Source organism: Echiichthys vipera, assembly GCF_963691815.1.
Source record: "Echiichthys vipera genome assembly, chromosome: 11".
NCBI classification, from domain to species: Eukaryota; Metazoa; Chordata; class Actinopteri; order Perciformes; family Trachinidae; genus Echiichthys; species Echiichthys vipera.
The window spans coordinates 6,908,625-6,933,490 of record NC_139836.1 but is presented as its reverse complement, the minus strand read 5'-3'; the positions used below and the strand labels follow the sequence as shown (position 1 = coordinate 6,933,490).

At 41.6% G+C, this 24,866-nt stretch overlaps 1 protein-coding gene across 3 annotated transcripts in view; it reads left to right on the top strand.

The window, feature by feature from the left end:
* The window catches only part of bcl11aa (BCL11 transcription factor A a), a 53,296-nt gene extending 29,706 nt beyond the window's left edge, over positions 1-23,590 (top strand). For 2 of the 3 annotated variants that reach the window (XM_083923299.1, XM_083923298.1), the window contains exon 3: positions 17,868-23,590. In XM_083923299.1, the coding sequence (XP_083779425.1) occupies positions 17,868-20,116 (2,249 nt within the window). In that variant the 3' untranslated portion in view covers positions 20,117-23,590. The remainder of the gene's footprint in view (positions 1-17,867) is intronic. The other variant, XM_083923300.1, reaches the window with a different exon arrangement.
* Positions 23,591-24,866: the final 1,276 nt, after the last annotated feature.

The window sequence follows — 24,866 nt, the reverse complement described above, 5'->3', positions numbered from 1 at the left end:
ACCTTTTTTTCACAGGGTCACATTTTGACATGTCATAAGAGGAACAGCACAGGTGTAATTAATCACATTAATAAAGACTGCATTCCACTGAGATGAGCCAGTTTCATGGTCCTCTGGTTGTACATGCTGGCAAACTGCCATACTGGGACACTTAATGGAACAGAGCCATCGGTAATGTTGTCAGTAACACCTGCTATGACAAGTCAAAATGTCTGCTGTGATAAAATTCTTTAAAAATACTGATTTTGGAAGGATATGTTGTTGTAATTTTCCAATGCTGAGAGCAACACAAATCCATTATCTTTGCTGTGCTAGTTTGTTGTGGCGGTAGTAAACTCAAAATGTCAAATATATTCTAAAAACTTAAAAAGTATCTACGTAAAAGAAGATACCACCAGAGTTAAGTGAGGAAATACATATTAATTCATATAAGTGAACTGCCCCTGTCACCATTAATCCTAAAGCTTGCATCATGAAGTTGATGATGGTGATGATGTTGGACAATTCAGTGACATTTATGATGTTCTACATTAAAGATATATTTACCAATTTTAATTCAGGTCTGTGTCATGGCAATGTGGGCATTGTGTTTGGACTGTCTCAAGGGGAAGTCAACGAGGAACAGATCATTGGTGATGTGCCGAAATCTGCCGAATGTCGATGTGTTTCCCTCTCTGATGCTCCGTCCCCGCAGACTTGGATCACTGACACAGGCTAAACACCGTTCATCTGAACTAATGACACAGAACTGGATTAAAAAGAGTAAACTATCTCTTCTCCTGTCCATGACAACTACAATGCAGATACGGTTAGGGAAATATTGTGGTTATGGTGTATAAAAGACAACATTAACTGATTGTGATGCAAATTATTTTATCCCTCCTACAAGTCAAGTACTACACATCCATCCACCACCACAGCCTGAACACTTTCTGTGTACACTACTTTCCTTTAACATAACTGCATCAGTCTGTTCTGTGAGTATTCAGAGCTCATCTAAGGCCTGTTCTGGCTGCATCTTTTAAAAAGTCTGCAGATGAATGGGTGGTGTGCTCCTGTTTAATTACTGTTCTGAACTTCCAACCTTGCCTCGCATATCCTCATTGTCATTAAATATGTTTGCTTTATCCACAAGAAGGCTGATGGATGACTTTGGCCAGCATCAAGGCTAAAAATGCTGCCAAACACTCCAGTTCCTTCATGACTCCTCCTCTTGATTTCGTATAAAGGTACAATTCAAAACAAAAAAAGACATTTCATGTAGCAACTTGTGGCTATAAGATCATTTTCCCCTGGCCACTCCCATGTTCTGCAGGATTAAAACCGGCAAACATGTTTTTCTAATAGGCTGACTGACCTTCTCATCAGGAGAGCATTTTTTAAAGCTTGCTTAACAGCTGTTATGAATATGATGGCCTTCTGGGTTATTAAGAGCTAATGAGGAGGAGAACGATTTCCTACCCTAAATGTGAGGAGTGTGTGTGTGTGTGCGTGTGTGTTTGTGTGTGTGTGTGTGTGTGTGTGTGTGTGTGTATGTGCGTGTTTGTCAGGCCCTGAGGGTGCCTGAATGTTTCCTCTTTGTTTCTTGTGTTCTTTCCCTCTTTTTTTTGGTTTTATCCAGGGGGCTTAGAAGTACTGCTGCAGTGCTGATTGATTTGCTGTTAATGCTGAATAACTTTGAGTCAGGAGTGTGTGCATGTGTAGGTGTGTTTGCTCCGTGATGAGTGATGTTTGTGTTTTGTCTTTCTCCCACCCTCTTCTGCTCTGAAAGAAACAAAGACAAAAAATTGTAAAAGTTTTTTTTTTTAAAAATGGGAAGGCGAGGGGGAGGGGTGGTAATAAACAGGTATGCCAAGTCCACCATCTCCTTCTAGGAAAAAGTTGCCTCAGTGCATATTCGGCTCTAAATCTTGTCTGAACCTGACCTGACGTGATTCCCAGCGCTCTCCACTTGGAAGGAATGGACCTGGTTTACCCTGGAACCAGAGCTATTTTCTCCCTGTCAGGACTCTCTATAGTCTCACTGCCTGCATTCAAATCTCAGGGTTTAAAAAGCACAGCAGAGCGCCAAGTACTCAGGAGAGTGTTGAAAGTTTCTATTTTACATTTGTGACTGTGGCTGACAATCCAGATTTACAGAAGCCCTGAGACATGAGGTGATTTATTTTTGTTGGCCAGAACTTGACATCTCATATAAGACATTTAAAATGAATAAAAATAGAGTCATTTGTTTTGGGAAATTAACTCCTCAAGATTATCATCAATTGTAGTTCATTTGTCTATGGCACGTCGCTTTCCAGTCTGGCTGACGTGACATGCAGCCATTAGCTGAGCAGCTACGCACTGTCACTGTGGAAACCATCATGTATCAGTCCACTGGCAAAACAGCCACGACGCCTCATAGAAACAGTTCATTTATGGACAAACCTCACAATTTCATTATGTAATACAGTGGACATTTGACCGCAAAGGTAAAACCTTGTACATTGAACGCTTCATTCTGCATAACTTTCTCCCTCTGTTCGGCCTTACTAAGCCTATGTAATATCTCATGAGAGAAAAGGCAGAAGTATGTTTGCAAAGATGATGAACGTGTTTGACCAAGAAGAAAAACAATCACCTTCTCACTCAGGGCTACCATAGGAATGACATAAAAAAAACAAAAAAAAAACGACATAGAATCTGTCTGTCCACCTTGTGAAAGAAACCAACAATTCAATCATCACAAAATGCTCAAAATGACTCGTGGTGTCCAGTGCAAGTGTGTTTGGAGATATAACCCATGTGGATGGGATTTGTGGATGTGATTTGAATTTTAAATTATACGTACTGAGTGACTTTAATCTCATCCGGAGCAGAAAGGTTTTTTTTTTAACTCGAATGTACTTACTTATATGTATCAATGTATTTATTACTGTATCAATTCTGTCCATTGCAACGACATTTACACCCATTATAGTGTTTTTATACACTTGTTCATCCTCCCATACAGTGATTTAAGTCCCGTATGGAGAGACACCTTACATTTCTTCAAGTGAGCAAGTTAACCACCCTCCTACCCATGAATTTCTGCCTTTATTGGATAGTTAGAGAGCTGTCAGGAAATAAGAGAGACACAACCAGTCCTCAGCCAGAGACAAAATGCCCCAAGGCCATCAGGGTGCCCTTGCCCCAGTAATATTAATACCATTCCAAATGCTATAAATTATTAAAAGAATTAAAGATTAAAAAAAAAAAGTAAATACATTTATAAAGTCACCTGTGATGATAAAGGCCACAAACGTTTGACACAGAAAAATGGAAAGAATGTCCCAAAACACGTAGAAAAATAAAGTCATTTTGTTACTTACTACTTCATTCTCTTTACTTTGAAAGAGAGCAACATGTGGACACTCCTCTACCTTTATCTCAGGGGGGAAGTATGGCTTCTCAATTATCCTTGTTTGGCTTTCCCCTTCCGACCTGTGGCTGTATTTACGCGAACGCCCATTTTATCCATGGCTTTTAATGGCATATTAAAAAATCACTTCCCCATCAAAATGCCCTGTCCTAATAGCTTTTCAGAGTTGTTTGGGAGCTGTTTGGGTTTGGTCATTAGTGGACAATGAGTGTGTGTGTGTGTGTGTGTGTGTGTGTGTGTGTGTGTGTGTGTGTGTGTGTGTGTGTGTGTGTGTTGTTTTGGACTCGGCTACGAGGCGCTACTAGGTCGTCCTAGGTGGGATAAGGATTGGTGGGGGGAGTAGGGGGGCTGTGCCCACGAGGGTGGGGTAAGTTAGGGTTTGGGAGTGTGTGTGGTGCAGCACTTAGGCCATACTGGGCCTGATGGGAATGCCAGGCCCCCACACCACTTTCCAAATCACTAATGGAGCATCTTTGGACTCACATAAAGACATACACTCTCAGACATACTCACACAACTTGTCACATGAACGTAGATGCCCAGACATCCCAATGATTTTATATACATACTTTATTAATTCATGTAAATACTAAAGAGTTGACTACACGTTCATAAATGCTCCTAAAAGGAGGACTGCATGAGTTGTGGCACTGACCCCCCCTCCCCCTCCGTTGCTTTTCACACTTCTCAATTATTTACTGGCCTTTTTGTCCTCTGCTGGTGGCCAGGCCCCAAGCATATGTCAGTGTGAGTTTGTGTGTGTGTGTGTGTGTGTGTGTGTGTGTGTGTGTGTGTGTGTGTGTGTGCGTGTGTGTTTGTGTATGCAGAAATGAATACCGCTTCACACAAACAGAAGTCTTTTTTCATTTAGAAACGTTGTCTATACCATATGCTCACGCAGGCCAGTGCTGACCAGTCACTGACTCAGTGAAACTGTTTTTCACAACCACATAAGACAATGAGGAGACGGTACGGTGACACTTTCCACACTTTCCAAATTTGGGTTCTATTTTGTGTAATATTAATAGAACATTTGACTTTAGAGCTGCCGCAAATTTTCCTTTTGTCATATAATTACACTGAGTGCAAAGTAGACGAGGACTTTTATTTTTTGAAGAACTGATTGAATGTGACATATAGACGCAACCTTGCCTCTGGTAAAAAAATCTGCAACTTTAAAAGTAGTGGTTGCAATTTGCCAGAAAACAGAAAGAAGAAACGATGTTGAGTCTAAACATTGCAAAGCTGCTATAAAACAGCCCTAGATAATAATGAAAAGGCCAAATTCTAGTCCTTCAAGCAATGGCGTATTAGGGACACTTTTGAGATTTCCATAATAAAATCATAATAGAATAGATTGCTTCAAGGTATATTATATTTGTTTATTTCAAATTGTCACCTGTTGTTTCTTTTACATAAATAAAAATGTAGACCATAACTTGGGGCATAACAATCCACCCAGTTTCAGAAAATGAAGTGTTTGAGGTTGGAAACCCCAGAACCCCTCATAGTTAGGGTTCCCCAAGGAAATCTGCACCATTGATTATGACCACTTTTCTAGTTCTAACTCTACAAATAAAAAACTTGGTTGTGCCAAGTAAACACAGTGAGGTCTATCTCACACTAAGGATGAGTCAGACCCCCTAAATTCTTACCCTCGCTGTCTTTCCAGTGTTTTTGACCGGTGGCTACACACAAACCAGAAATCTCTCCATCATCTGACTTTGGTTCCAGCTCATGCACACCTTGTTTCTCTTGGAGGGCGAAAGATTTCCTTTGGCGACTAGTAGGGGGGCTTTTCTCTCCAGGAGCCGTCACAGTCGCCTTGCACACTAGAATGAATGTAAAGAGGCAAGTAAACTGCTGCTCACTTTGTATTAAAGAGCCATATATTCAGCCTGTCTCTCTGGCTCTTTTTTCCCTTCCATTTCTCTGTTCCTCCGTCTCTCTCTTTTCTCTCTGCTCTCAGATTTTCTTTTCCTCCCTGGACTGTAGAAAATGTCCGGGGGATCGATATGGCTCTCAGGGTGTAGTGACTGCAGCTCTAATGAATCAAGCCTATGTGTTTGTTAAGTAGACAAGGTTGTGAAGGAGCGCCGGAGGGGAGTTTGTCTATGTGCTTTATCTTAGCGCAACACCCCCTTTGCTGTTTGTCTCTGTTTGTAACAACAAAGCAACCAAATCTGGGAACTTTGAAGAAAATTATTAGCAGAAAAAGGATTGAAGAGTGTCCACGTTTGCCTTTTAAAATGCAAACCCTGATTGTGTACATTATGTTAGATATATCATGTTGCCAACTTAGTACCATTTTTACCAGTCGAGAAGCAGTTTATCTCTGAAATTCAAAAATAACCACTCTATATGATTATTTATTATCCACGCCAGAAAGTGCCCCTGCGCTGGTGTCCATCCTGAAATCCTCTTGTGAACTGTGCATCAAGATCAAATGCCTAAAAAAAACTCCAAAATACACCCGAGACCCACTTGAAGTTGAAGCCTTGTCTGAAAAGAATTAATACATTTAAAAAAATCTTGAATTTTCATATTTTTCTTGCAGCATAAACTGTATCTCTCCAAGGTCGGACAGTGAGACTGTGGGAGGCTGTTTGTGTTAAAAGCAGGATGGCTTGTATTTCCTCTCCTTCCTCCTACTCCTCATCTCTTTCTCTCTTTCACCACAAGCAAGAGCTATCTGGGAAAAAAAAGGCTTTTTATCGCTGATGGCTAATAGTCATAAATTTGTATTAAATATGTCCTCTATCGATTGGCCTTGTCGGATGAATACAATTAAAGAGACGGCGCTGAGTGCTTCCCACCTGGGAGGGGAAGATGGAGGGATTAAAAGAGGGGAGGGATGGATGAAGGAATAGAGAGAGGAAATCAAGGAGGCAAAGTTGGAGGGAGTGAAAGAATAGATGGGCGAAAGGGTTTTTGGCAGCAGCGTGGCTCCTTAGGTCGAATTGCAGCCTGTACACATGATTCCGTAAATGTGTGTGTGTGTGTGTGTGTGTGTGATTCATATTATCCCATCGTGCACTTCTTTTTGCTTCTTCCTATTTCCTTATTCCCTGGCCTGGTCCTCTTCTCCTTTTTGTTTCAATGGCGAAAAAGAGGCAGTTACAGAGATGAAGACTGAGAAAAAAATGGAATGTAGAAAAGGGAAGGAGGGGTTGAGTAATAGAATGGATAACAAGGAAAAAGAGAGAGGACAGCCACCTGTATGCAATGTTGATGGACAGATGGGAGGATGAAACCAACTGGGTGGAGGAGGGATTAGATGAAGAGAGGAAGCAAAGAGCTGTGTGTGTGTGTGTGTGTGTGTGTGTGTGTGTGTGTGTGTGTGTGTGTGTGTGTGTGTGGGCCTCCGGCCAGCTGAGGTGTTTGCTCGGCTCAGAGTGATCTCCCACTGTGGTCACTGCAAGACTCACACACACACGCACACACTGATGACTGAATTGTCCTGCTTGGCAGCTGTTGTCCCTACAGATCACTTAATACCAGACTGGCTCTGGGTATAAACGTGTGTGCGTGTGTGTGTGTCTTCAGTGACCACCAACCTCTGTCTTGTGGCACTAAAGAAAATCTGCTTCCTCTCAGCGTGTGTTCTTGTTTCATCAGGGATTTGAGACACAAGCGCGTGTGTGTGTGTTTGTGTGTGTGTGTGTGTGTGTGTGTGTGTGTGTGTGTGTGTGTGTGTGTGTGTGTGTGTGTGTGTGTGTATGTTTGTGTGTGTACTTTCAGGGCAAATAAAGCATGAGTTTTTAAAATAGTAAAGTAAAATTACCTTCTCTAATTTGTTAATTTTGGTAACTCACACTGGCAATAGCTGATAAAGGATATTACATTTTTCAGATTTCTGTGCTACAAACATCGTCATAATCATGCAATATCAATTGTTCTATATGATTTCATTTGGTTCTGAAGTTTTGAAGTGCACTGAGACCATAACTCAATTCTGAAAGTTCTGACATCAACAACTCATTGAAATCATCATTTTGGATAAATAACAAGTGGAACCATATTAATTACATTAATGTTAGATGACACAGCAGCGGGTGGGGATTATAAATCACTTGGCTGATTCAATTCTTTCCTTTATTTCAGACGTGTAGTCACAAAAAGTCTTAACGTCCACTTACAAGCTTTTCCTGTCGGTTGTGTTATGATGTCTAAATGAACCTTGAGTTCAGAGTTTGAGAGTTTCACCTGAAGAGACCACATACAGTCTGCAACAGATTGGGAGTTAAAAGAAAGTTTCTGCATTCTGGGTTTCAAGAAATCCACAAACTGAGTCAGTCAGGATTGTGTTTGTGTGTGTGTGTGTGTGTCAGAAACAAGTTTCCTCTTTCAAACCCCATCCTCTCTCTCTCTCTCTCTCTGCTCACATAAGTGTTGTAATTTGGATGCTCTGTAATTTCACTATGGTGGTTTAGGGTTAAGTGGAGGCTGTCCCTGCCATTATGAGTACCGGTCTTCCAAATGGACGCACACACACTCACTCATACGCACATGCACACACACTGGGTCATTGCTGCAGTACGCTTGGATGCTTCTACAAAGGCCGGTCCATTTAATTACATTTATAAACACAGTTTAAGGGCCCTGGCTGTGTCATTAGAACAGACTTTACGAGATACATTACTGTGTGTGTGTGTGTGTGTGTGTGTGTGTGTGTGTGTGTGTGTGTGTGTGTGTGTGTGTGTGTGTGTGTGTGTGTGAGAGAGAGAGAGAGAGGGAGTGTGCGTTTGTGTGTGTGTGTGACAAAGAGAAAGAAAAGGAAACTTTGTCACATGGCAGCTATAATGGGTGGTTGGATGGACACACACAAGTAGATCAGTGGTGAGAGAGTTGCAGATAGCACAGTCTGTAGCCCAGCAGGGGTTCCAAACACAGAGACATAAGGTATTGATATATTCCTGACACACACACACACACACACACACAGGGACAGGCTGTATTGATATATATATGCTCATCAGCCTTGAGTGGCTGTTCAGCAGGACCACACAGTTACACACATTCCATGCACACACAGCATGTAATCAGACAAGCTCAATAATTCATTGTTGTTTTTGTTAATTCAAATCCGTTCATAGTTCTTCCTTCCATAATAAAAAAAAATACCAGATCATAATTGTCAGGCCTCAAGGCTTATTTTTGTTATTTTAAGTTCAACTTATTTGGGGTTTTACCAGTAACAGTATTTTTGCTTTTATAGTCAATAACTATGAATCTGACAATTTGGATTAAATTGTTTTCCTGTAAAGATGAAAAGGTGTTTTTCAAGTTTCAGTTTTTACTTAGCAGAATTTTATTTTGTTACAAAGAATAGCTAGCACCCCAGTGGTTGTAATGAGCATCTCAGATGTGTTAGGGCCTTGTGGTTTCAAATCACTATGGTTACATGCATGCCAGTATCCTGGTTTTGATCAAGATTTTTGAATATCATGTTGATTTCTTTAAGCTTTTCTTGGCTGTAAAAACCTAGATAAGCCTTTATCCTGATTTTGATAATCCAAACCATGCTAGCTGAAACACTGGCATAGAAATGGCTGTTTCACCTTATTTGTGCAGAAATGTCTTTGATTTAAATCACAACATAGTTGATGATGATAATCATAAAAGCATGTAATTATATTCCACAAGCTAAAGTGAAAGTGTCACCCTGACACTGGCAATTCAGATGAAAAATTATCTCTTATCTTTCATCAAGATGAGTGATAAGATGAAGAAGTCAGTGTGACAGTTGTACTGTAAATGGAGCCATGTCCAAGAAACCATTTAAACAGGGTATTCAAAGAAACCCAAATCAAAACCAGTTTATGAGCATACTGGACATGAAACAGTGGCAGCAGTTACTGTTTGTTGTGAGTTACTCAGGTGTTAAGAAGTTGAATAAAACCTTGACAAATGCAGATAATCACAAACCTGGATCATTATAAACAAACAAACAGGGCAATGAAAAAACTGGTTCCTTCCAGAACATGGTGCACCTTTAGGGTTCAGTATGCGTCAAATGAAGCAGACTGTTCAAAGTATCGTATTCTTAAGGCAAACGTGATTATACTTATCTCTGAGAACTCTGTCTTTTGACAAACCTTAACCTGTTCTTATCCCAACTTTTCCCAACATACAGCCGTTTTGTCGGGACCCTTTGGCATCAATTGTCAATGCACAGGGTAGCCCAGCCCATGAAACACATGGCGCTCCACTGCAGTCGCTGTTTTTAACACAAGCAAAACCTTGTTAACATAGTGAATTCAAACAAAACTACGTACTTGGGGTTAGGTAATTAAACTATCTGTTTAAGGTTAGGAAAAGAACATGGATGGGGTTAAAATAAGCGTGTTTGTAACATAACTACTGGGACATGAATGGGAGACAACCCGCAGTCTTGTACGTTAAAGTCTAGTGTTTGTTTGACCCATTCACCATCCCAACCTGCCTACTTAATCGGAGTTTGGTGCTCTTAATCCTGAAGCACTTGCTCTGAGCGTCCAATATCATCTGGTCTCAACGGGTTTACAGTTGAAAGGTCAGTTGCATTTGGCAAAAGTGATAGAAGTGGTTGTGTAAAGACAAGAGCTTGAAAGACAAGTTCAATCCCTGCCTACTGTCACTCTTCTGTACATCTAGCCTCAATTGTCTGCCTCAGAATGATAAAAAAGTACTTTGTTTTTAAAGCATACTGAAGTCTTCAAGTTGCAACACTGTTCCCTCATAATGCCATCCAGTAACCTCACCAAAAAAGCTTTCTTGAACATCTAGCTAAGGTCAAAGGCCCGCACAGCCAGCAGAGACATACACCACTGAACAATTATGGGATGCAGAAATGAATACTTTTCACTGATCAAAGAAGTAGAGCCGTTCCTTCTTAAGCGAAGGTCTACACATTCCTACTTCTTATTCATATATCATTGGGTACTTCTGTAGTTTGACCGCCCCTTTTTTATGATTACCCAACCATTTGCGTCAGGATTGGCATACCCTTCTTGTACCTGCAGTGTCTGAGGAAGTAGCTTTGATCAAGCCTGCAACTCATATCCAGTAATAGAGGCTCATTTCTTCCAAGCACAACACTGCTTTTTTGAGCAATTGCAGTCATGTTGTTATTTGACTGCATGGCTCCCATCAGTGAGCGGACAGGACAGCAGCTGCCACTGTTCACATTCCAATTGTTCGCTGTCCAGTCAGTAAGAAAGCTTGAGCATAGAGGGGGAAATAATTGGGGAAGAGGAGGCCGGTGTAGATCCCTTCTCCCTGAAATGCACTGGAAGCTGTGGTCAAATTTAGCCCAGTGCATTGGTATGACAGTTTGTTTCAGTATGATGCCAAAATAGCAATTATAGGAATTTTGTGACAATTTAATAGGATGCCACTCAATTATGCAGCAATGTTCTTATTTTTGTTTTTATCCCGGTTTTCAAACCAGCCTTGTTTTTGAACTTGACCACCATGCGTTTTTGAGTTTAACCAACAGGGTTTTGAAATGGTTTCATGTATATGCCCAAGGGCCATTGGATTCCCCCAGCTCAAACAAGAACACACAGTGCTGAAATTAAAACATGAAAAGAGCCATAATTAGGGTTACAAGATTTTCACATGACAACAATGATATGGTGAAGTGCTTTGGGCAGTATACTGTAAGTGACTGTTGGGATTGAAGCAGAAAGCCACAGCTGTTGATGATGGAAGCAGGACGGAGGGAGGAAGTCAGGGTTATGACGATGGAGTCCATAATGTTCATGTTCCTCCAAAACCATTTGGAAATCCTTTTCACTGGTATGGTTTACTCCCAGATTCATGAAAGAGTTTTTATTTAAGTAGGGCAGCGTATCAGTTACAGTTCAGATGTATTATGAGAGTCATGAGATATGAGTACCTGAGGGTTGATCAGCACTTACTGTGATTGTAAAAGAGGGAGAGGGAAGGTGAGGGTGGAACTAGTCTTTCATTGCCAGACCATACTCCAGCCCTGCTGTATGGTCTGGCAATGCAAGTTCTGGTACATGTTCATGTACATTCTGGTATAGGTGAAAAAACACTCTGGGCTGTGTGTGTTTCTTTTAACCAATCACAGCTGTCTTGGGTGGCACCAAGCCCTGGATGTAGCAACGGTGTTTTTGTAAAACAGATAGCAGAGATAGCGGAAGGGGCCTGACATTCGACGCTGTGGTGTCATACCTGCTCTGTACATTTGTTAAGCCAGACTAGGTTGAAACAGACATGAACAGAAGTAATAATCGCACAGTGATTATAGTCATATTATTTTACCCATTCTCCAAACATAATTATTGCCACGTGTGATCATGAGATTATTGCCCATGTCACATTCTGTTAACTCTTGATAATTTGACTTATCTTAAATGAATACTACAACCATTTCAGTTTTATTCTGGTCGGTTTTTAGCCAGGTATTTAGAGAAAAAAAATAATCTTTAACTTTTAAATAATCTGCAGTTAAATCAACACTGTTAGCTCAAGTATGGTTAATATATTGTAGTCCATGACTTAGTGTAGTCAATTTCCTGTTAAATTTTCCTATTTTAAGGAAACATTACAGCCAATTTAGTAGAATTTCATCAAGTTTTTGACCAAACACTTTAGGAATAAAGACTATTTATCATGCCTCTACAACTGCATTGAACTGACTTCTATTTTAGCCATACAAATGTTGCAGATTCTCTTTCTTTTCCTCTCACAGAGAGGTCATAAGTCAGGTGCATGCACATAAATTTGCTCAAGCAAATACACGTTCACTTAAATAGAAGGCACTCTAGTGAAATGTCCAGGTATCCCTTGAAGATAAAGCAGGGAGTGATCAGGGGTGAGCTGCCATGCCCAGATGTAAATACAAGCAGCAGATCCTGAAAGCCTGAGGCTCACACAGAAATCCCAAATTGTATTAAGGGACATTGTCCCTCACTCCCAGTATGCGTAACTAATCCTGTTTCAGCGATGTTCCATTACCTCAATTACTATCATCTCACCCAGAGGTGGACCCAGCCAAGGACACTGCCGGAGAGCCACCGATGGGTGGAAAGAGATGGGGAGAGGTCGAAGGGGGAGGGGAGGGAGGGCTGTAAAGGAGAGGGTCCTGTTGTACAAAGAAAGTAAGGCATAGGAAATATTGAGAAAGATAGGGAGAAGAGGGAGATAGAAGGAAGTGGTTGGGAGAAATTATCACAAGAGATGGACAATAAAACAAGAAAAAATGAGATGGATAATATCATATAAGGCCAGTAAGATAGTTGTATGTCTGTCCTAGCTGGTAGCCAAGCCCTGGCATCCATTTTTGTTTCCCAGCTGGTTGGTGAGAAATGTAATGATGGCAATCCAATATAAAGGACAGAATGAGTGGTGGAAGAACAGACAGTTATGCAGGCTGACATTATCAGGTGGATTCATTAAAGATACTCCAAAATGGACAAACACAGCTGATGTGCACACAGTTCTGTGCCTTCCACAGTTAGTGTCTCTGTATGGGGGCATGTTCCATACATGCACTCTAGAAATATCAACCTTTATTTTTGCTTTTCTAGAGCATTTGCAGCCTGCACATATGCACATGTGGACAGTCGTGTAAAATATAAATTTGCTGCAAGTACTTCCATCAGCTTCCACCACAGAAGAAATCTTGTGAGACTATGTGAAGAAGAGGGGATCTTTATAATCAAACCTGAAAATTAAAAAGGTGACTTTGCAGTTCATCATTCTACACAATTGTGTGATTATGAGCAGCAGGCATTTCCACAATGTATTTTACTGTGACGTGAATTCTGAAACCTCAATTTAGTTGCTGTTTTTATAGAATAACGCTGGTTTGAGCTACAAGCATTACAGCTCAGTTGAGAATAAAATAGAATACAGCAGTGACAGCAAAAACTTTAATATTATATAGAATACAATACAAAATGTAAAGTTTGTGGTTAAGGCATTATTACAAGAAAGAAACCTTAGTCTTCATTCGGACATTGATATTTCGATGCATTGAAAAATTAGTTTGATCTTCCAGTGTGTTTTGGCCTGAGCAAACCCCTTTCTCTGGATGTACGGTGTGTCTCATCTTTTCCTTTGCACTGGCTTCATTTCAGCTCCTCTGACAGCCTTTGGTTCAGAGCGCGCTAAACTTCTTTTTGAGAGGAATGGATAGAGCCAGGGGAAGTTGCTGCACACACACTCTCTTCCTCTCTCTCTCTCTCTCTCTCTCTCTCTCTCTCTCTCTGTCTGTCTCACACACACACACACACACACACACACACACACACACACACACACACACACACACACACACACACACTCACACACACACGCAGAGAGAAAGGTGTCGTGAAACATGAGCCAGGCTGCCTTACTGCCTCCCTCTCCCATCTCGCACCACGTAAGTGTCCAGGCAATGCCCTTGGCTTAATAGGGCTTAATGCCTGTGCTTGTCACTGTAGCATGGCTGCTATTGAGTGGTAGGACATTTCTGGAACTGTGCGTGTGTGTGTTCTCTGGAGTTTCACTAGTGGCTGTATGGCTTTGACATTTACCCCAGGTAAAGAACCGGATGCTATTATTTACCCCCATCCTCCCTCCTTCCCTCCTTTCTCTTCTCTTCCTCTTCCCCCTCTTAACATTCCTTCTGTAAACTTAAAAGTTGCAGCAGGTATTTGTCACCTCTATCTAAACTTAAACCGGAGGGATTACTTCTCCAATCGCATCTCTCTCTATCCCTTTCTCTGACTCTATCTATCTTCATCTACCGTTCTCCATTCGGCCTTCTCACTTCATTTTTCTACCTCCCAGTGGTGGAGAGTTTGCCTAATGAAGTGGCTGATGGGAGTATATTACAGAGAGACAGAGTGGAGCGGTCGCCTACTCTAAAATCCATTAACCTTACAGTTTCAATCAGTGTGCAGACAAGTCTGAGCTACGAGTCAAAAAGGAGCGTATTAGCTCAAGAGTTTCACCATTGTGCCTTGGACTTTTTGTCCTCAATATTTTGCCCACACCTTTGTCTGAAAATACAGTCCTACTTTTACTTTCTATTATAATTGTGCCATCAACATATTATAGTGCTACACAAGCCTTGTTTTCACCAATTGACAGTATTTTCCTGAATGGAGCAGATGTAGTTGATTCAAACATCTCGGCCTTGTGCATATAGCTTCGGTCAATCTAAGTTCCCTTTCAATACACCCATTTTCATGCACGTATCGATACCTGAATCACTGCAGGTACTTATAGAATTTTAGCCCATGGTTTTTAGGAAGTTTAATGGACTCCAGTATCAGGACCAGCACAATCTGGAGGTAGGTTTTTATTTAGCAAATATGACTAACATACTTGTTCTGGACTTCTTCTGTAGTTAAAAAGATAACTATTCCCAACACCGGATGCCCCTGAGATTAGTCTGTTAGGGAGTAGTTCCTTTTGAACAGTAATATTGCAAATAATAGAGTGGCCTCAATTTTCAGTATCATTTTGGCTTTGAATAGATTCTGATATGACACATTGAAAACTCTTGTAAATGCAGTACAGAAATTACACTTCCTAAAGCAAAACTGTGCAACTGTGTAAAACAAAATTAAGTTGTTTTTTTCTCAGGGAAATGTTATAATATTAATCAATCTTTAAATTGCAATCTAGGTATCAGACTGTCACCTTAGCGAGAGTTAAATCTTTCATGTTCAAATCCACTGTCTGGTAGTGTGACTGCGTCATTTAAAGCACTAAATATCTGCTCAGTAAAGAAAAGGACTGAGCCCATGCTGGCTACATGATGGTTCACATATGAAATGTAATGTGTGTCTCCTAAAGTGGGAAAAGTGCAGTCGTTTGGTCCATACCATCAGTGTCCAGCATTAGAGTAGTTTAACCAGAGAGAAAAAAAAGATGAATAAATAAAAAAAAAACTCCCTGGTCCTGATAATGCAAATTATATTCACAGGTTAGATCCAAAGCAGGTGGCCACAATTAGTGGTAATTTGTGCCGATTTTAATGATCCATAATTTAGCTGCCTTTCCAACGTGTTGGTCATGTGGGATAAGTGTGTGTGTGTGTGTGTGTGTGTGTGTGTGTGTGTGTGTGTGTGTGTGTGTGTGTGTAAAGAGAGATGGGGAGAATAGGAGGGATGGTCAAAAAGACGGAAGAGGAAAATGAAAGTAGGGGAATAATCTTCCCCTAATCATTGAAATGCACAGACAGACAGGACCCCCCTCTACACACAGCCACTTGAACACATTCACATCTCCAGCTGACGACAACAAACTATACTTTCACCCTTCAACATAATCTTTGTGAATAAAATTGCATTTTTGTCAATTTAAATTAGTGTTAATGTATGTTATAGAGATAATCCCAAATTGCCTCTGCTTTAAATACACACACTCTCACAAGCACATACACAAGTCTCCCCTTTGCAGCTATATTTTGAGTGTTTTCACTCCAACCTTTTTGACCTCTTTGTAAATTGCAGGCTGCAGATGTAAAAAAGCTTCCATGTAAACTATGGCATCCTTTTAGTATCACTGCTAATTTGTCCTATTCGTTCTGCCGGTATTTAGCAAGTCATTTGTCCCATTTTTGTGTGTATTCTTCACCTTACCCGTTTATATATCAGTGGGGTGTTTTGAAATGTATTGTTCATGACCATTACAGCAAAATAGCTTTTCTGAAAAAATAAAATCATTGGAGATAATTAACATCAATATTACGCCCCCTAGAATGACACCTGCTTATTCATTCTGGTATTGCAATAATGTTACAGCATGTTTCAATTTATTATGTATTGGAACTTTTGACAATTTTAGATGTTGATATAATTTTTGTGGTTGTTATCCCCAAAATAACTACCCAGGATATTAGAGCTGTCTGTCAGTATTCCGTCTCTCCTGATATAACTGGTTACTACTGTATGTATGTAAGTATGTATTCATGTATTTTAATTTCTTTAGTCAGTTAAGAAAACTGGACAACAAAGTGTATATACAAATTTCAGATTGGTTTTCACGGCAGTATTTTGTCCTTAAATACTTTTTCTCAGCTATTTTTCCAGTTCTTTCGGTCTCAAGAATGTTGTGGCCTTAACTTAACCCAATTTGTTGATGGTGATGCCAGAAATATACATTTCTAAACTTCTTATATACTAAAGTATATTCCTGTTTAATTGTGTGTATCCATTTGTATCTTCATGTATGAATGTGAACCTCTGCACATTGCACCCACATAGCAGTGTGCTTAATAGTGAGAGGCTCTGAGGCTCTGAATGGCAGCGATGGGGGTTTGTCTGTCATCTAATCTTGTAAACGAGCTGATGGCCGTCCGTTTGGTCCCCTAATGAGATTACACATGCACTGCGGGTCCCACCACAGGTCATCATCGCCGAGGCCATTCAAAGACAATTATTGTTTTAAATGTTCCTCTCGTCACCGTCTGAAAGTGACTCTGCATGCTTCACTGAGGGAAGAAGCTTTGAGGCAGACTAAAGGGGTTATTTTTCCTCTCTGGTTGGAGCCAAAATGTTTTTAAACTCCTACTGTTTTACTTTCCTCAGGCGGCTGGGTTGTTCTGTTCTGTTTGTATGAATGGGGAGTGCATGTGAAATTGTATTGTGGGAATATTAACACTACATGAGAGAATATTACCAGAATGCAGTGTGCTTGCATACATCTGATTCTGATTCAGATTTTTATCCTTTTGTTGCCAAAATACAAAATGATTTCTTAGCCTGTATTTACTGATTGGGTTATACTATTTGATAATTTCTGATGTTGATACAGAAAGAATCCAGTAATTTAAAGGTCTAAAGGATTCTTCTCTGTTGCCTTTTCTAAGTGTAAGTGTATGTGTGTTTCTCAGTGGGCCTCTGTTTTGGTAGATCAGTGGAAAGTGGTAGTCCGCCGGGATAGCCCTGTTTCTTTGTTCTCCTGCTGACAATGGAGGACTCACACTCAGTCTAAAGGGAAAAATTATGTCCCAGAGCAGTCTGGGAAAGGAAAAAAGACACACACACGTACACACACACACACACACACACACACACACACACACACACACACACACACACACACACACACACACACACACACACACACACACTCTCACACACACACACACACACACACACAAACTACTTCTCACATGCTACTCATGTGGGGCATGACCTCAATAACAGCTACTGTTGTATTTGGAAAGCCCTCAACACCATGTACCGACCACTTTTAAAAGCTGTAACAGTAAGGCCTAAGGTTCAAATAAAAAAGTGCTATTTATGTACAACTGTGTGAATGTTTCCAAAATGAACAGCATTGCAGTGTTTCTTTTTTTTTTTTTAACAAAAACTGAAATATTTTGAAAATTTAAGTCTTTACAGCTTAACGTACTCTATTATTGGCTGATTCAAACAGCAATGAGTAATGTTTAATAGATGTTTCAGTTAAAATTCTTCCTAACCCAATTCTTTCTTCTCTGTCACCACAGGTAAGGAGGAGCCAACCACCTATACCTGCACTACATGTAAGCAGTCTTACGGCAGTGCCTGGTTTTTGCTGCAGCATGCTCAGAACACCCACGGCTTCCGTATCTACCTGGAAAGTGAACACGGTAGCCCTCTCACCCCACGAATGGGTGGGCCATCCTCTCTTGGTGGGGGTGCAAACTGCCCTTCTCAGCCTCCTCTCCATGGCCTCCATCTGCCTCCTGATGCAAGCCCCTTCAACCTCCTCCGCATCCCTGGCTCGGGCTCAGGTGGAAGGGACAGTGTTGGAATAGGGGGTGGAATTAGTGCCATTGGCGCTTCTGGTGGGGGCCATCATCAGCGTTTCCCTCCCACGCCACCCCTCTTCAGCCCCCCTCCAAGGAACCACCTGGACCCCCACCACCTGAGCCCAGAGGAGCTGGCGTTGGCAGCCCACCACCCGAGTGCCTTTGACAGGGTGCTGCGCCTCAATCCCCCTCTGCCCCTGGACCCCCCTCCGACAATGGACTTCTCGCGGCGGCTACGGGAGCTGGCAGGCAACACTGCAGGCTCCACTCCCCCGCTATCCCCCAGCCGGCCCAGCCCCATGCAACGCTTGCTCCAGCCATTCCAGACAGGAGGAGGAAGCGCAAGTGGAGGCGGTGTAGGTGGCAGCAAACCTCCATATCTTGCCACCCCACCCCCTCTTCCAGGCTCCATGCAGTCACCTGTGGGTTCTCAGACCACTCCTACTACCCCTCTCCCCTCAGCAGGGGCAACACCCTCCTCCACTACCCCTTTGAAATCAAAGTGTTGTGAGTTTTGTGGCAAGGCCTTCAAGTTTCAGAGTAATCTTATAGTGCACCGGCGCAGCCACACAGGAGAGAAGCCGTACAAATGTCACCTGTGTGATCATGCTTGTACACAGGCCAGCAAACTGAAACGACACATGAAGACACATATGCACAAATCCTCCTCGCCAAACACAGGCAAGTCAGAAGATGGTCTTTCAACAGCCTCCTCCCCAGAGCCTGGCACCAGCGAGCACTTGGGCAGTGCAAGTAATGCCCTTAAGTCAGTGGTGGCCAAGCTGAAAAGTGAAAATAACCGCATGCTACGTGAGAATGGGGAGGAGGAGGAGGAGGAAGAGGAGGAAGAAGAAGAGGAAGAGGAGGAGGAAGAAGAGGAGGAGGAAGAGGGAGAGGAGGAAGAGGAGGAAGAAGAGCAGAACAGAGAGAGGACAGCCAGGAGAAACAACAATAGCTATCACTTTGGTTTGAACCTTGAAGCAGCACGTCAGCATGAAAACAACGGCGGTATTGGAAGCCGACTGGGAGGAGTTGCTGAAGAGGGCTCCATCCCTCGCTCACTGCCCGAGGTGATGCAGGGGATGGGCCTGGCCGCTAGCATGCATCACTTCAGCGAGGCCCTCAGCGCACACAAACGAAATGCCATGGTCCAGGAGAACCACCTGCACCATCACCTCAACCAAGATCATCACCACGGTCGTGAGATGTGTGATGGGGACTCAGTGTTGGAAACAGATCGTGGGGAGGAGGGCTCTGTCTCGACAGTCAATGGGCGGGGAGCATCCCCTAATGAATCTGCCTCTGTTGGCCTCTCTAAAAAACTTCTTCTGGGTAGCCCCAGTCCACTCAGTCCTTTCTCCAAACGCATTAAGCTGGAGAAGGAATTTGACCTGCCCACTCCCACAATCCCTAACACTGAGAACGTCTACTCCCAGTGGCTGGCTGGCTATGCTGCCTCCCGACAACTCAAGGACCCTTTTCTGAACTTTGGGGATTCCAGACAATCGCCCTTCGCCTCTTCGTCTGAGCATTCTTCAGAGAATGGAAGTCTTCGTTTCTCAACCCCTCCGGGGGAACTGGATGGGGGGATGTCAGGCCGCAGTGGTACAGGCAGTGGGGGCAGCACACCACACCTCGGGGGTCATGGGCGGCCCAACTCCAAGGACGGCCGCAGGAGTGATACTTGTGAGTATTGTGGCAAAGTGTTCAAGAACTGCAGTAACCTGACAGTGCACCGGCGCAGCCACACAGGGGAGAGACCATACAAGTGTGAGCTGTGCAATTATGCTTGTGCCCAGAGCTCCAAACTTACTCGCCACATGAAGACCCACGGTCAGATTGGCAAAGACGTGTACAAGTGTGAAATTTGTAAGATGCCCTTCAGTGTCTACAGCACCTTGGAGAAACACATGAAAAAATGGCACAGTGACCGTCCTTTGAGTACCGAAATAAAGTCAGAGTAGAAGGCCGAACTATGGGACCTTTTCCCCGCAGCTATGTCCGCCATTAGTCCCCTGTCTATTCCCGGCCCCTTGTAGATTTGCTCCAACCCTAACACTCCACTTTCGCCAGTCTGGTGGAAGCTTAAGACCATGTGCTCTGCACCAGCACACCCCGTTTCCATTACCCATTGAATGCATGATCTGTATCGGGGCAATACTCTTGCATTGACGCAAAACTTCGAGCCTTTCTCTTGTGCAATAATTTACATGTTGTGTACTATTTTCTTTTTTGAGTTTTCCTTTTCCATTTTTAATGAATTAGTCAGCATGCATAGTATGTTTTTGCTAATCAAAAAAAGAAAAGAACTTGTCCCTGGTTGGTTAGTTGTTGAGTAAATGTGTTGCTGTTTTTCTCTTGTTCTGTTTTTTCTTTTTATTCTTCAAAAAGAGAAGAGACAAGAAAGATACATCCATGCTGCATACATTCTGTAACACATATCATGTACAGTTTTGTTTTGTAACATGGAACGTGAACAGTCTGTGAATTGACCCTCCTCTTACAACCCTGGAAATGCACTCATCCTGATCTTTCTAAAAGACGGCATGTTCACACAGGGTTACAAAAAAAAAAGTCATGCATTGGCTTTGATGACTAAACTGAAAGTAACAACAGCCTTCAAATTTCTTTCAAAAAGACATGGGTGTGCTAAGAATTCAATTTGTACTATCATTTGGTAGAATAAGAAAGAGTGCCTTTGATATATTAAGACTGCATTGGCCATAATCTTATCTGGTATAAGTTTGGGGTCACACTAGATCAAGCTAAAAGGTTTAAGCCACCCAGGAAAGGTCCTTGCATCAAGCACCTGACTGCTCAAATTTAATGTGACAACTCATGATGAAATGTCAGAGAGTTCTCGTTAATCATCATTTAACTACCTATTACATGTTCAATAGGCTATCTTAAATATGTGGATTTCATGGCAAGCATGGTACAAGCAGTATTGTGTATATCTGAATTATTTGTAGTTTTGTTTCTGGTAAGGCGGTACTTTTGAGATAAAGGTAATCTGTTATGTACAATCCTGAAATCGAGGGATACAGCGCATGGCTGAGAAGTGTCATGTATCTGCGTTAGCACAAACCTACAACGCTGTTTCGATATGTCAGTGTGTGGAACAATGCATAAAGTAATATATGAGCTCCATGTAAGAGCATTGAAATAACTACAAGCTAGACGGACAGAAAGCTACACAGAACTGGAAGCTACGTACATTACGTTGATCAGAGGCAATCTCTTTCACTTTACATTTCTAGTATCAAAACAGGGTCATTAACTATGAATTGCAGTAAAAAAGAAAGAAAGAATTGCAAAAAATATATGTCCTCCAGGGCTCTTGAAAAGAGTGAATGCGATAAGTTTAATCAGTATGCATAGGCTAATGCAGGGCACATTTTTCTGTTGTTGCTTTTCAACCCAAAAGGAGAGGTTTTTTTTCCTTGTTGAGTTTCATTCAAGCTGTTCATATAGCACTTGTCACTCTGCCTGAGAGTAAGTACCCACATCTCTCTTGCATTTCCCCACACTGATGCAATGTTCATGGGTTGAGTCTAAAAGCTAGATTGTCGTTTATAGGACATGAAGTGCACTGTTTCAATTTTCCCAGTTTACAAGTTGACGCTGAAGGGGAAAACATTGTTGAAATGCTGTCAGATGACGAGGGTCCCATTGTTAAAAGCAGTAAAAGATGAGACACATAATCTGTTGCCAGCAACTCCACCCTCATGAACCTTGACCTTTGTACCCTTGCCGTTTCACCTTTGACCATTTGTCAATTTGTTACCCCTAGAAACCCCAGTGCTTAGCCTGGGCTGAAAATTCACCCTGTCAGCAAGGTCTATAAATTAACAGGCTTGATGTGAGTTACAGTAACCAGCTCTTCTACTTGGTCCACAGAATGGATGCAGCTCTCATCGGCCACAGAAGAACCAGAACATCCGCATTTTTTTAGGAGCTGTGTTGTACCTTTGTTCTCATCTACACCTGAATAATCTATAGATCTTGCTGGCTAGACAACAGACACTCAAATCTTGTTGCTCACACTGCGAGAATCTGTTTTTGTATAAATCTTCCTTTAATTATAGATATGAAAATAAACGTTTTTGCAAATAACACTTCACTATCTTTTAGGGGAAACTGTATTTAAGTTTTGTTGTCGTTTCTCTTTTTCCTCAGCGTCTTGGTGGTGTTCAAGACTCCGATCACAGTATATATGAAATGATAAAAAAAAAAGACGAAAAAACAAACAAAAAAAAATCTGTGATGGTTTTGTATTTTATTTTGCCTTGGCTCTTCACAGCTCTTCAGGTTGAAATACAATTTGCATTGGGGAAAGGATTAAGATTATATATGAATATATAATAAAGAACTTAAAATATAGGAAAATGCACACTCATGTCGATTCCTATGCTTAAACACATTTATGGTCTACTTTTTCTGTATTTCTAGAATTGTATTTGAATTCAATGTTCACTTAGAGTAGGCACTATAGTATTTATATTGAGGCTCGTATTTTTAACTGTTGCTTGTTCTCTCTAAAGGTATTTACCATACCTTTTTTTGGTAGTGGAAAAAAATCCCAAGCTGCCACGGTATATTTTTTTAATTTGGCAGGATAATATAGTGCGAATTATTTGTATGTTTAAAGAAATAAAAGGAAAAAAAAAAACATAAAAAAGCAGCTAAAGTATGTGGCATTGGGAGGCGTCACAGGCCATCAGATGGCCGCCGCTCTGTTTCCTGTCCACAGAGGTGGTTGTACATATCTTCTTTGCTTTTTGGTTCGGACCCCCAACCCCCCCACCCCGCTGCCATTCTTGTATGCAGTAATGCAAGCTGACGTCGGCCTGTTCTGTTGTGTGCTTCTGTCTCTCTCACCCCTCCCACCTGACTACATTCCAACATCAAGAAGAGAGGAAAAAAAAAATTAAAAAAACTTCATATGCAGTACATGGATTACGAAAAAAAAGCGTCAAAATAAATACATTTAAAAAGAAATTAAATGTTTTGCAGTTTTTTTTCCATTGCCAAATACTAAATGGTGCTTTATATTAAGATTGGGTATACTTTCATATGCAAAGCATATTTAAAAATGACCCGGGGGATGTGTAGAAGCCTGCTTGAGTTGAGACTTTTTTGTAAATGGCAATGCGGAATATTTTGTTATCAGCCTTTTCTATTCCTATTCTGAGAGCTGTTTGTTGTAACTTGAACTTGAACTTTATCTTTTACTATGGGAGTTACTATTTATTATTACATTTATGCTCTGTTTAAAACAGAGACATGGAATGGATCTTTATTTTTTGTTTATTTTTATTTTATTTTTTGGTTATAATATAATTTTGTTTTATCTTTATTTTGTAATGGTGGCCCATGGTCATTGGACAAACCTCTTTAATTTCTGTTGTACTTTTTGGGTCTCTGTTCAGTTGTATTGGGAAAACCACTGTCTGTGTTTTCTGGCAGATGTCTGCATAATCCTGTTCACACACCCATTTTGTCCCTTTATCGAAAAACAATTAATAAAAAAAATGAAAGTAATGGCACGTGTTGCTTATCTCCACTGTGTGTTAAATCAAGTGTGTGTGCATGTGTGTGTGTGTGTGTGTGTGTGTTATTCCCCCATCCTAAATGTTTCTAATCTAAATGCTCATTTCTTAAAAATCACTTCAAATATAAGAGAGTTTTTTTAAGTCAGCATTTACAGACATGTAGTTCAGAGGGAACAGTTTAGACTCCCTTATGTGTGTGTGTGTGTGTGTGTGTGTGTGTGTGTGTGTGTGTGTGTGTGTGTGTGTGTGTGTGTGTGTGTGTGTGAGCGTGTGTGTTTTAGCTGTCCAGGGCGTATTCTTAACATGCTGTCTCTAATGAGGCTTCAGTGTCTTGCACTGTTGCTTGAACCCAGTGAACTCAATCCTCCACCCCCAACCTCACCCTAGCCTTTGGCCCTGTACTATATGTACTTTATGACTTTCTGTGTGTGTGTGTGTGTGTGTGTGTGTGTGTGTGTGTGTGTGTGTGTGTGTGTGTGTGTGTGTGTGTGTGTGTGTGTGTGTGTGCGTGAGAGTGTGTGTTCATTTGTGTGTGTCTGTGTGTGTGTGTGCTGTCAATGTCTTGCCCAGGAGGGGTGGGTGGGTCGAACAGACGAATATGTAAATGCATTAGAACTTCTAAAACTCCTGACACCTGGTTGTCTGCAGTGTCATCCTACCTGTTGGTCTAGACAGGCCATCTGGTGTTAACGCATGCCTACGAGTGTGTGTATATGTGTGTGTGCACATGCATGTACGTGCTTCACACCATTTTCACTTCATTGGCACGCTATCTCAGAGCCCATATGCACACTATGCATTTCACTCCTCAAAGTACAGTACAGTATCTGCTGCTGATAATAGCTGTTCCCTATGGGCCTTTCTTTCACCCTCCGTCTCTCTCTCTCTGTCTCTCCCCCTCTCTCACACACACAAACACACACACACACATACACATACACACACACATACGCACACACACACACACAAGCATACAGTATATGAACATGTATATGCTCTTTCTCTCACAGAATGTACCTAAGTAAATATCATTATGTCCCTCTGTTTGCTCAATAGTCACAAAGGCTCATAAAACTGCCAGGATCAATCAGCGCTATGTCCTCAAACAACCACACCCTTTTGTTCAGCTCTCTCACACACGTCAAGTCTCCTCAGAAAG